The sequence below is a fragment of the Myotis nattereri genome, assembly GCF_964212035.1.
Source record: "Myotis nattereri genome assembly, chromosome: 6".
NCBI classification, from domain to species: Eukaryota; Metazoa; Chordata; class Mammalia; order Chiroptera; family Vespertilionidae; genus Myotis; species Myotis nattereri.
In genome coordinates, this window is record NC_138081.1 from 29,242,888 (window position 1) to 29,257,183 (window position 14,296).

Genomic DNA, 14,296 nt, shown 5'->3' on the forward strand with positions numbered 1-14,296 from the left:
GTTATAATCTTTGCAAGGATCCCTTGATAGACTTGGCATGGCCTATTTCCAGCAGGGGCTAGAGGTGAAGAGCTTCAGGGTTTTCATACCAGCAGCGGACAGAATCACCCCTGAGTCCCAGGACACAAAAAAAAAATTGAAGTGTTGTGCTTTTTTAAGCTAACCCTGGTATGTTTAATGTTGTTATACAATAGCATTATGGTTTCAGAGGAAAGAAAAGTGGCAGAGTCAGGGTCAAAAACTACATTCTAAAATGTTTTAAGCTATTGTCTTTTTTGAAGAGCATGTCCTGAGAAGTTTCATATCTGGGGGCGAGTTATATAAATACATGACCAGAGTCGCTGCTGAGGCACAATTGTCCCCATTTATCAATAAAGCCAAGGCAAGTCAGCTTCTGGAGACTGAAAGAGGGGGTACAATTTTTACTTTTGTAACATTCACCTGTCTTAAGGTAATCCGGACCAAAAAGAAAAGATTCTCAGGAAAACAACAAAGACAATTCACCTAGTTACTAACCTGAGAATTGCATCAGCAAAATCCCAAGAACTAAGTCATAGAACATGCCTCTAACTCCATAATAGACATTCAAATCAAAAGTTTTTATCAAATGAAGAATACCTTTAGTTCAGTCTTTTGACTTTCTCTTCTATACTAGGATAATCAGAGTATAGGCATAGCTATAATAACTGAAACAAATTTAGGGGAATCCCTGGTTTATCTTGCCTCAAGTGGAGTATTTTTATTCTCCTTAATCTTTCAATTACAGTCAGCTACAATATAGATGATGTTTCATTAAAAAACCTATGAGCCAGGATTCATGTGGTTTGGGTTCTAATTCTGACTTTTCAACTATGTAGCAAGTCCTTCTGGAGCCTTTGTATTTTCATCTAGAATCACCACCATAAAAACAATCATACTCAGCAAGTATATTAACATTTTACTAGCATTTCATAACCAGACAATATTATGTCTCACTTAGTACTTACAAAACACGCAGGGAACATTTGCTATTACCTATACTTTTGCCAAGGCAGAAATAGGTCTGCAGGAGTTACGTGATTTGTTCGAGGTCATATAACTGCCAAGGAAGAATGGGAATTATTTAAGGAACTTCCCACATCACCTCAGCCTGACAGTTGAACTAGATGGAGTTCCAATTCTAATATTATCTGTGTGACTCATAAAAACTTGTTCACTCAACTTCCTCAATTATATGTTCTTTTACAGTTGTATTTTTGTTGTTGTTATTTTTACTAGCTGTGCTAATGGTTAAATATTTCAACCAACATCTCTCAATATCATTCTAGATACCACTGCTGGGGAAAAATTAGGGTCATTACAACTAATACTCTACCCAGGGGCCCTCTAGAACTTCTGCGTACTCTGAGCAGCATTCCAGTCTTTTTGAGATCTTCTATGTGGTAATTGAGAAACTTTCTTTTCTTCTTTACTCTCTACTTTATAGTTGAATTACCAATATTTAAAAATTATAAAATTTAACATAAAAATCCAGATTTCTGGCATTCTTTGGAGATTTGGAAAACTGGCATCACACATGTTGGCTCCTTTTTGGAAAGGGGTGTCAGCTCTGGTGTTCACCATCTAGCCCATCATGTCTCTCCATTATCTGCCTGGAATTTGAGTTTGCTAATCCCTGAACAACCTGAATCACTTTCTTTACCACATGGAAGCCTTCAATTCCATCACAGTACTTTATTGTAAGACTAGAGGCCTGGTGCACGAATTCGTGCACCAGTGGGGTCCCTTGGCCTGGCCTGTGGGATCAGTCTGAAACCAGCTCTCCAACATCCCCTGAGGGGTCCTGGATTGCGAGAGGGTGCAAGCCAGGTCGAGGGACCCCATCGATGCATGATCAGGGCCAGGGAGGGACACGGGAGGTTGGCCAGCCAGGGAGGGACTATGGGAGGGCTCCAGGGCATGTCTGGCACATCTTGCCGGCCGGACCACAGCAGCAAGCTAACCTGCCAGTTGGAGCGTCTGCCCCCTGGTGGTCAGTGCACATCATAGCAACTGGTTGACCAGTCAACTGTCTGCCCCCTGGAGGTCAGTGCACATCATAGTGAGCGGTTGAATGGCCTTAGCATATTATTAGTATATTACACTTTGATTGGTTAAACAGATGGCCAGATGACCAGTCACTTAGCATATTAGGTTTTTTATAGGATTCTTCATGAAAGGGATCGTGTTTTATTTGTTTTTATGTCTTTGCTTTTGCCTCATCCATAGCAGGTTATCCATAGTCCTCATTATTTGGGTTGATAAAATTTAAGTTGGTGGGGAGTTAAGATGGTTTTAATCCTTCTACAAGAAAGAGTTATAAAAAAAAAAAATACAATTGTAGCCCTGGCCAGATTGGCTCACTGGATAGTGCGTCAGCCCTCGGACTGAAGGGTCCTGGCTTCAATTCTGGTCAAGGGCACATACCTTGGTTGCATGTTCAATCCAGGCCCTGATTGGGGAGGATGCAGAAGGCAACCAATTGATGTGTCTCTTTCACATCAATGTTTCTCTCTTTCTGTCTCTCCCCCTTACACTCTCTCTAAAAATCAATGGAAAAATATCCTCAGGTGATAACACTTTTATTGTACCTACTATGAGTCAAGTCTCTTCTAAATGCTCTGTATATATTGATGCATTTAATTTCAAAACCATCCCTTGAGATAGATACATTATCATCTCCCATTTTAGAGGTGAAGAAAACTGAGTGAAAAAGAAAGATTAATTTGCCCCAAATCACATATCTTGTAAATAGGAGAGTGAGGATTTGAACCCAGGCAGTTGGCACTAGAGCACAAGTACTTAATGCTCCCTAAATGAATACTGTCAGGAAGACTGCCCCCTGGGGTGCTGCAGTGCTGGGAGGCTAGAGCAGAATTCAAGAGAGCTCTGCAGGACCAGGTGTTAACTATTTAGTGCATGGATTGTAGACAGGACCAAGGGCCTGAGGGAAACAGTAGGACAGCTAGAGACGTTTGGAGGGTTTGGGGGGACCCTTTGCAGCTGTTACCTATGAGTTTGGAAACGTTTCTCAAGCAGTCAGCAATGCAGTTGCAGCTGACAAAGCTTTTGGTTGCACGTTTATGCTGCACAAGCAGTGCCTGGTGCCTAGTAAGTACTAAACAGATGTTAGTCCTGATTGTTATTACCCAGGCACCATGCATTACTGGGCATTTCTATTGGGAGAATACTTTATGTTAGGTTACCTCATGGGCCCCTAACTTACAGGAGATGGCTCCCATTGAGTTAGACTCATTTATAGATTCTGAACTCAATAAATGACAGGAACCACTCAGGTGAGGTCATGTCAAGTAGTCTAAGGGTTCTCAGAAAGGAAAGTGTGTCCAACATTCTCGTACTTGGACTCTAAATGCTGCTATTCTTCAACAGGCAGGATATTTTATACATAGAGTCATCAGAAAGCCAGAGAAACAAGGCCAGAAAAGGGGGCATAAGAGCCGAAGATAGAGAGGGATGAAGTAAACCAGGTTGGAGGAACCATGAGCATAAGCACAGATATTCAGTTTTATTTGATCGAATAGCATAAATATGCAAATCTGATTCATGCTTAATGTAGATGATCTCAAAATTCTACAACAGGTTGATTCTGATTTCTTTTGACATTTCCACCAGAGAAGCTTTTCCCACTTCAGAAATGTTTCTGCTATCATTCCATCACATGGCTCCGTTGTCTCATACACAGGAGTGACCTTACAGAATGCTTTCTATTACAAAATATTTTCATAATGCATGTTTTTCTCATCATAGTTTTCTTTTGAAAGTTGCTTATATGGATTAATAAAAGGTTGTCATTTTGCATTTCAAATCCATGGTTTGATCAAATTAACTAAAAGAGGCTTAACCTAAAGGGATTCTGCCAACCATTAAATATAAACCCTAATTTGACCTATTAAGTTTCCTTTTAATAAAGTAACCAGTGTTATTTACATTCTAAATATCACTGATTTTATTCATTTACTTTTAATTTTCTCTAACAGTTAGCTTTTTAATGCCAATACTTTAAAAATAAACAACTTTGTTTTGACCCCTATATATTGGTTATCGTCTGAGGTATAATCCTTCATACACTTGGATTTTGTTAAAGACAAAGGTGCACAAAAAAAGAAAGCAAGCCAAGAAAATCTCACAAGTTTTCATCTCTGTTAGAAATAATGGGGGGAAAGGGATTAATGATTATCAAAAGAATATGTCAAACTGAAAAGAATGTGTCTTCAGTTTTCTTAAAGTATATTCTTCAAAGAAAATGGGAGGAAATTTATTTAAAATATTCACAGAAGAGATATTTCAAAGAGCATATCATAAACTTGCATCAACTGATCTAAAAGTATCCATGCCTACTAACTCTTATTCTTACTCTGGCAACCTTGTCTGGGAAAAATAATTCAAAATACGTAAAGTTACATGTATGTCCAGTGCACCTCTGTTATAATAGTGAAGACTTGAAAGCAGCATAGATTAAAGTAGGATGAGTTAAATACATTGTGATAATTCTGTTCAGTGAACCCACCATTTACTAGTAAAATTGAGTGCTGTCACTTCCCATTTTCTCACCTGGATTAACATAGCCATTACCAAACTGTTCTCCCTACTTTCAGTGTGCCCATTCTGCTATCCTCTAGAGTCTAGACTACTTCCTGAATTACTGCTCTAAATCACAATTTTGGTCTTGTTATTTCTTTGCTTAGAACACTTACACAATTTCCCAGCACCTTCTGGAAAAATTCGAATTAGTATTACCTAAGATGCTGCATAACCCAGCCTCACCAATCCCGCCAGGCTCCATAACTGGTTATTTTCACCCACAAACTCTATCTCCATCTTGACAAAACTGGTTTTATCATTTCTGTGGCCAATATTGTTTCCTTCTTGCCCAGGCTATTTTTGATTATCTACTATTCTGGCCACTCCTCAAAATTAACCCAACTCTCTGGACAATTTGGTATAGCCACCCTATTCGAAGATGATTATTTTTCTTAAATCCCCAGTAAAAGTAGATCTCTTATTAAACTTTGTAGCCTGTTAAAATAAATCATAATTATTGCCTTTTTCATCACAATTGGTAAACTGTTTAGTCTCCTATTAGAAATTTTATTTAGTGCTTTGTAAAATGATTATCAGTATAATTAAAGTAGCTTTCTTTCATCTACATACTTTTTTCTCCAAATCAAAAGCCAATAATTAGTTTAACTCAAGTATGGTGATTCCTTAAATACCATGAGTATACTTAGGTGCCCCTTCTAGAGGTAAAAAATACTGCAGCAATAAACCAAGGAACTAGGTAGGATTCCCAATATCCACTAGGGCAAAAAAAAATGAAGATATTCCAGATATTTGCGAGGTAGATTTGGTGGTTTGGTGCTTCACTCGATACAAAACTTTACTATATCTTCCTCTCTAAGAGAAAGAAAAGAAGAATGTTAGAAGAAAGAGGAAGGAAGAAGAGGGGAATTAGCAAAAAGGAAAATGTCAACATTAAATGATCACTTTTCAAATGACATAACTGAGCCTCAGGAATATTAAGGTCGCTTAAGTGGTGGACAAGAAAGGTAGACAGTTCTGGAGCCTTCAATTTCGTCTTTCAGGTGGAAAAGCCTCAGACAGGAGGGATATGGAAAACTAAAGTTTTTAAGGAGGATGGAACTGGTTTGACATAGTCATAGCAGAGAATGAGAAAGAGCCAACTCAAGAACCAAAAATGTTGAGTGTCCCACAGGAACTGGAGACTTTAAAGTTGTGGTGGCACCAATCCGCACCACACAGGTAAGTAATTTTTCTCCAGCAAAGCTCTGTTTGAGATGTTAAAAACACAGGGTTGAGGTTTGTGAGGATACAAACTCAGGAAGACAATGACAAAGTAAGTTGAAGATATTGGCAACTAAGAGACTAGAATAATAAAATAAGAAATCCAAGATAGATGGACTAGGAAGTGAAATCAGAAAAGACTGACGGGGCAAACCTAATCAACGGACTGGGGATTTCTGGAAGGTGGCATTTTAAATGTACCCTTGTGCTTAATCTATTGCCTAGAATAAAATGGAAATTTAATATTTTCTTTTTTTAATATTTTTATTGATTTCAGAGAAGAAAGGAGAGGGAAGAGAGATAGAAACATCAATGATGAGAAAGAATCACTGATTGGCTGCCTCCTGCACACCCCTTATTGGGGTTTGAGCCCACAACCCAGGCATGTGCCCTTGACCAGAATTGAACCTGGGACCCTTCAGTCCACAGGCCAACGCTCTATCCACTGAGCCAAACCAGCTAGGGCTAATAAATATTTTCTAATGAATGAATGGCAACTAAACCCTACCATGTTGGAATACAAAGTCAGAAGGGACATTTGACTCTGATCTCTCTTTCAGAAATGATTCCAAATGAGATTTCTTTGGCTGTCCAATAGGATCTGATGATAACCCAATAAGCTAATGTAATCAAAACAACTTTCCTAGAGAAAATATTACATGGACGCCTTTGAACTTTTCTCAGGAAAGGCTTTTAAAAAGAAAAGTTTCTGCTGATGACAAGCTGCCCCCTAACAACTTTGTGTCTTGACCTCATTAATTTCACCTTTCCTTAGTGGCGGGGTTGGGTGGGGGGGTCACTCTATTTGTCCTCTAAACCACAACTTATCACCAGGCATATGATTATTTCCTTTAAGACATGGGCAAAATCTTATTTCCTGCATCTCCTCATAGCATAACTAAAACATGCTGATATCTCAAGAGAATTTTCTAAACATTAAGGAATGATAGTAAAGAAACATTGAAAAGAACCAATTACAAAATATTTACTCAGTCCTGGCAATTAACTATGTTTGTAGACTCTGATCTATTCTACATCTTACTCAAGACCCTGCCCAAACTATTCTCCTTTTTACATATCTAGTTCACCAGCCAGATAAGTAAACATGATTTGGAGCTTATTTGAAAACATATAACACTTATTTATGCCCTAGTAAGTGATTCAACCAAACTGTTTCTGCAAAGTCCCTTTAGTCTCATACAAAAATTAGGAAATCTCTGAGATCATTATGCACAAGGACCCAAAAGGCCACCAATTTCCAACTTACAGAAAATGAAGATATTCTTAGGGACCCATTACCCACAGAGCTATTTATCCTGAAAGTTAGACCTTCATCTGTATATTTTTAAAGAATTGTAAACCTTAAAGTCTATTGCATTTTAGGAGGCTCCATCTGAATACATGGAATCTCTGAAGATTTTTGTTGTTCTTTGTTTTTTATTACAAATGTAATAATCCTCATTGAAAAAAAAATTAAAAGGTACAGAAACTCATAAAGTAAAATGGAAAACTAAAAATAAAATAATAAAAGTTCTTTATTTTCCTATAACCTTTAGGTTTTTGACAAGTAAATATTTTCAGAAAGAGTTGATTCTTATTACTATAAATAATTCTTGTAATGGCTCATTTTCTAATATAAATTCTTTAATAGTTGTTTGTAGTAAATATTTACTGTGTCAATACTGATTGGGACCACACACATTTTAAAATATATCAAAAACAGAAATTGAAGAAAATATTTATAGTACATTCACACCTCTTATTGACAAGTGACTTACTGGGACTACTCTACTTGCATTTATTCAACAACTGAATACCTAGAATACTAGATGCTTTAGGATAACTAAAGATGAATTACTTGCTGTTTCATGGAACATAATATAATACATAATTTTTTTAAAAAGGTGTGTTAGCATGTGTTATATAAATGATTTTTAAAAAAAATAAAAATAAAAGGTGTGTTAGCATGTGTTGTATAAATGAGGAATGTACTGCCAGAACCAAGATGTGGTAACTCACCTAATTTCACACCTAGAAAGTACAGAATCCAAACGGATGGTTTGAAACTCTTCTTTCATTCTTCATGCTACTTACAAACTTTACAGATAACAAAACACTGAAAACTAAAGATGTTACCTTTAGGAATACTAAAGGCAGGGCAGTTTTACATAAAATGCAGCAGGAAATGCAACTCCTTTGTCTTTTAACTTTACACTTCAATTTAGCATTCAGTGGAATCTATTTCCATTGTGGTAAAACTAAGCACACAAGGAAAATACAGATAAAATTCTTGGAAGTTACAGGAAATCAGAATTTTACTAAATATAATGATATTTAAAGAGAATTTTATAAACATTAAGAAATGAAATTAAAAGGATGGGCTACTTGGAAAAGTGTCATGTTTCTCATTCTCAAGCACATCTGTGGATGAGTGAGATAGTCCAATGTCAGGGATCGCCAGATGGTTTCCAGTTCTACCACCAGAGATGCCAGCACTTTTACCATAAAATAACCTAGGTCCAAGCTGGGAGATTAGGTGGGACCCTCCTCCACCTATATATCCACATCCATCCTAGAATTATTGAGAAGCTATCATTACAAAGAGCCTCTGTGTGAAAGAAGTGCCACATGATAAATGGTGGGATGGATCCCTTGTCCATCCCAGCAAGATGGTAAAATACACAGTAGGAGCACCAAGCCCAGGGCAAATCCCACCTCTGGGGCAAGGCCATGCAAAGTCTGGCACAGAACATTCTGTATCAGAAAATGTGCCTGACCAGCCATTTCACAAAAGAGAAAAGATTTATTTTCTACAGATATAGCACCATGTTATTTACATAAGATGAAGCTAAATAACAAAGGATGCTAAAAATTTGGTGAATTCCCTGAGCTTGGTATTAGCCCTGGTCTTATTTAGCATTTTCATCAGTAAATTGAATAATAAATCCTTATATTTTTTTTCAGAGAAATTAAGATTTTGCAGCTAAATTATATTTATCTTGTATAGAGAGGATCAAAGTGATTTCTGAAAGCTTTGTGGATAGGCAGAAAAGCAACAAATATACTTCAAAGGTAAGGAAGACTTGCAAATGTTTTTTCTTTTTTAGTTTCTATTGAATTTATTGGGGTGACACTGGTTAAGATATTGTGGAAATTTTTAAATATACATAAAGTATATAATATATATTTATGAGAATGGGTTCTGTGAAATAAGATGCAAAAACAGAATTGTCGGTAAAGAGATCAACTAATGGGCTGCTGTAGATAGAAATACTGGGCCTCATCAAAAAGAATATTTTAAATATGATGGGAGAAGGCATTCTATCTTTTAAAAATATAATAAGCCCAGAACTAGAATAATAAATATAGTTCCAGCCACTGTACCTTAAGAAAACCTTCATGGGCTATAAAAGAATGGATATGGGTTTATATAAATGTATACCACATATAATTGTTATCATTATTATACCAAAGGCAAATAAAGTTTTACTATACAAAAGAAAAAGTGTAAAACTCTTTAAGACTATAAAAATGAAAACTTAGTTGGAGATATTACTGGCCAGTCTACAACACAACACACAGGCATTCTGGTTTCAGTGAGTAGTCTTTTAACCACTATACATGAAACAGAAACCTATTTTTAACATCGAGAGAGGTACTTGAACTCACAAAAGGTGGATTTAAGGTAAATAAAAATTAATATGAAATGAACTAAAAACCTTGAGATCTGAAAACAAAACTTTGAATCCTAAGAGACAAAACACATTTACAATATAAAAATAGAATCGGGAAGTTTTTATAGAGTTGCACAGAAAATAGCATAAAGCAGGGAAAGTAGGGTAAGTTGGGGCCATAGACTCCCACAGAGCTGCATTAGTGCCCTGGTATTGGGGTCCAACCCCAGCAGGTCCAGGGGTCCCCAAAGGTGTGGACGGAGTCGGCGAAGAAGGAATGACACAGAGACAGCGTTCAGTTGATCAGCAGCCTAGCCCGGATCTCTAGCCAAGTTCTGGTTAGGATCTCCAGCCAGGTTCTGTGTCCATGTTCTCCAGGTTCTCCAGCCAGGTTCTGCAGCCATGTTCCCTTGCTAGGTTCTCCAGCCAGGTTCTGTCCAGGTTCTCCAGCCAGGTTCAGTCACCAGGTTCTAGTCAGGTTCTCTTGCCATGTTCTATCCAGGTTCTGTAGCCAGGTTCTGTCTCTAGGTTCTTCAGCCAGGTTCTCTCGCTAGGTTCTGTCTCCAGGTTCTGTGGCCAGTTTCTGTCCAGGATCTTTTGCCATGTTCTCTCCAGTGAAGTTCTTCTGTCTCTAGGTTCTGTGTAGGTTCTGTGTCTAGGTTCTGTGTCCTGTTGTCTTGTTACATCTGTATTTATACTAGTTGATTCCAATCCTATCAATCTCTATTCCAAAGGTTAGGGTGTTTCTTATCTCCATTCCAGGGAGTAAAGATTATGTAGCTTAAGCATGATTGTTCGTAGTTAAAGTGATTAATTACCCGCCTGGCACTTAGTTAAGGGGTTTTATTCCCTCCCTAACTTCAGGGGAAAATCCCTACCTGGGGAAACAACCTTTCTCAGAGAGGTGACCTTGGTTAAAACACATAGTGCCAAGAAGGTGAGCAAACATATTAAGAACAGTATGCCATATATGCCAGGTCCCTTGAAACAGCAAGGATGGACCGGCTCCCGGCACCCTGGCACACAGACAGATACAGGCTGCAGAGCAGGATGGACCTCTGGTCTCACCCCAGGTGGCATCCGTTCCCCCTGCACTGTGGAAGCATCAGCTCTCTGTGTCTACCTGTGCAGGTGTTTTCTGGATGAGTCATAAACATCTACAGGGCAGAGAACAGATCTTACCCAACCTGCTTGACATATCAGCTAGCTCAGTGCCACACACAAGGTTTTTGATAAATAGATTTTAATTATTATGATACATTGCCATCTCCCTCAATTTCACAATCTCATACACCCATAAGCTCTATTTTTGGTGATAAGAATGTGTTTTTTAATCTATTTTCTGTTCAGCACTGCTAAGAATTTGGCTGAATGCATGACTTTATGACATTGCTTTGCATAGGGAAGCTCAGTAAAATATTCTGTATTGAAATACCAAATCTAAGATTAATAACTGTTCGTTTTTATGGGAGATTTTTGCCGATGAATTTGTTCTGCTTGGGAAGTGATCATCCTAGCGGATTTTCTTCACACACACGATCTGCCCTTCTGAATCCATTGAGCCTTTGTTCAGCTGCCGTGTTTTGCAGTTAAGCGCATGCTGCTGCTGCCCACATTACCAGAGCATCTGGTATGGAACACAGTCTTTGCCCTTTTCCAGACATTAGTTAACTGGGAATGGCACACACCATCTCCTTCCCTCCTCTCATGTACTTTCTCTTCCTGAGAATATGGCCCTACTCAGGAGAGCACAAAGGAGGTTATTCAGTGGAGAGTCGGATCAGGCGGACGCCAAGGCTCACCTTTATTACATCTATTAAATATAATGTTCCACCCCAGTTACCAAGGAGAGGGAGTATGTCTCTTGCTGTGAAAATTCGTGTACCCTAAAATCATACTGTTACTTTTCTATTCCCCTAAGGGTTCATCAACATTGGCCTAGGCCAGTGGTTCCCAACCTTTTTTTGGTCATGCCCCACCTAAGCATCTCTAAAATCCTTATATAATTCTTATTATTCAAAAAGTGAACTCCTATGCACCTGGAGGAAGCCTAAAAGGCCATTAATTTGGTCTAAACAAGCTTCCAAAGAACATGGCATCCATACAGAGAAAAATAAAAGAATGGAAGGACAGTTGAAGTACTGAGGAAGAAATCACTAAGAAATTGTTAAATAATAATAATATGAGGTGATATGAAAAAATAGCAAATAAAGTTTCAAAACATATAATGGAGAACTGAAATGCATAAATATGTCACAATATATATTTATAAACTGTATATGAGGCCCCTAGAACCATAAGAAATGAAAAAAATTCACTGTTAATATCTCGTTCTCTAATTGCCCCCCCCTTAAAAATCAAATCCCTCCCTCCCCCGTGGGACTTGTGCCCCATGTTGGGAACCACTGATCTAGACTGATCTGGAGATAGCATGACTCTTAAGAGTTTTCGCAAAAGCTGGGTCGCCTGGAATCCTTGGCTAAAACTGTATGGGGTCGGGGAGAAAATACAGTTCTACCATAAGCTCAGGAGTAACAAAACTTACTCCGATTTAATTAGAAACCAAAATTTCAAAAAGCTGATGATGTACATACTAATTACTCTCTTTCTCTAAGCCGTCATTTACAGCTACAAATTTACTTTCAGATAAATTGGTTGTCTTACACAAACATATGCATCATTTGATGCCTCTGACAATGATAGGTCACTACTTGATAAGCCACAGCTTATCACTCCAGTGAATCCCTTCTTCACATACTTACCCACTTTTTTCATGGCAAGTGCACTTGTCTCCATACCAAAGCACACTGCTTATACTCAGTATACATGTCAGTGACCTCATTCTCCCTTAGGTTTTTTTCTACATCTGTTTTTATTGATTAGATAAAGAAGGGGAGAGAGAGGGGAAAGAAAACATGGATGTGAGAGAGAAACATCAGCTGGCTGCCTCCTACCAGCCCCCTACTGGGGATCAAGCCCAGCAACCCTGGCAAGTGCCCTGACCAGGAACTGAACCTGGGACCTTTTGTTGCATGAGAACATGCTCAACTAATTGAGCCGCACTGGCCAGGGTTTCCTTAGGTTTTTATTGGTCTTCTCCACTAGAGGAAGAAGCAGTAAGGACCAGGTCTATTCTCTGCATGACACTATTCCAAACAGTGTATTGGTCTACCACTGTGCCATATACATCGGAGGTGTGCTTCTTACCTTATATTTCCTTAACTTCATCTAAAGAAAACTGACACTCTCCCAGACCTGAACACAGCACTCCTCCCAGTCTACATTTCAGCTTTTCAGAATAATCTGTCTGAAAAACAAGAGTAAAACTCAGATACATTACACATAATGAGAATGCTACATATTGACAACTGAGTGTTTTAATATATTCTAGAGCAGATGAGTAGGCTGTCCTATTTAAAATGCTGAACATTTGAAACTGCGGTCTGAAAGGGACCAAAGTTTTGCCACTCTGAAGCTGTCTTTTTAATATACTGATTTTAAGCTGTTTATTAAGAGGAAACAACAACAACAAAAAGATGCAGAAAGAACCTTGGCCCTTCCCCTTTTCCTGCCCAAGAGAGTCAGATAAAGAAACCCGCTTCAGGAAAGAGATTTCAGGGTTTAGTTTAGCCTCATTTGAATTAAGCAAGCAGGAGGGCTTCAGGCAGAGGCCTGACAGCTAGATAAGCCCTTTGTTCCATTGTTTCTGGGTTACCTAACAATAACTTGCCTGCCAAGTGTGCTCCAGCCCATTATCACTTTTGTAACTAATACCCCTTTTTTTCACCTTTTCTCTTTGTCCAAAATATCATATACACCCAATTTTGCATCACTGTTTTGGAATTTTCATGCTTACGTGCATGTATTAAAATTTGATATTCTCCTGTTAATCTCTCTGTTCATTTGATTACGAGCCCAGCTAGAAGAACTTAGAAGGTGAGAGGAAGAGTATTAATTTTTTTAATTCTCTACAGCTCTCAATTTTAATCACTTAACCTCAAACATTTTTATTAGGATGAGACAAACACTTTGAGCAAAACAAAGATGATGCTCTTAATAACAATCAAAACAGGCATAAAAATTTTATAGCATCCTCATGCTTCTGAAACTCAGTGCCTAATGAAGTTATTTGAAATGATTATTAAAACTAAGCGAGCTTTCCAAATGCAAATTCTAAATTAAGTTTTTTTTTATTATATTTTATAAACTCAGTGTGAAGTAGAGAAGAGCATTTCATCACAAACTTCTCCAAAGCAGACATAAAACAAGTATAACCATGCTGCCCTTATTCATACTGACAGTCAAATAGCTGACAGACAACAACAGAAAGCTTTGCTGTCAGTATTTTGGTAAATAACATTTTAATTATTAACTTCATACCTCCTGCAGAAGGTCCCCTTCATTATTCATCTCGCACTTTTTTATTCAAGTTGCCCTTGGAAACCACAATATCCCCAACCAATGCATTCACATGTATTTATATGTATACCTGAAACAAACACTGTAGGTGATGAATTCCATGGAGGCTCTTTCCAGAGGGGACTGGCAGGTAATAAAAGATGAACACCAGACTCTGATGTGTCATGCCCAAGGCACAGTATGCTGGAAACGCACTAGAAAAGTCGAATGACAAATGCTCCTTTATGCCTGACTCCCTACAAACAAAGGCATACAAAGCCTGAAACTGTGTTGATTGACTTTTTCTCCAACACATTGAATTTTTGTTATACAACAATTGTATTCTGGAATGAAATCTATTGTTAGACTCCGATGATGAACAC

The 14,296-nt window shown here is 38.1% G+C and overlaps 1 protein-coding gene across 1 annotated transcript in view; it reads right to left on the bottom strand.

Moving 5' to 3' along the window:
- LGSN (lengsin, lens protein with glutamine synthetase domain) overlaps positions 1 to 13,925 on the bottom strand; it is a gene marked incomplete at both ends in the record, with an annotated part of 28,277 nt that extends 14,352 nt beyond the window's left edge. The window contains one exon of the mRNA XM_081094154.1: positions 13,896 to 13,925. Coding sequence (XP_080950280.1) covers positions 13,896 to 13,925 — 30 coding nt within the window. The remainder of the gene's footprint in view (positions 1 to 13,895) is intronic.
- Between the last annotated feature and the right edge of the window lie 371 nt (positions 13,926 to 14,296).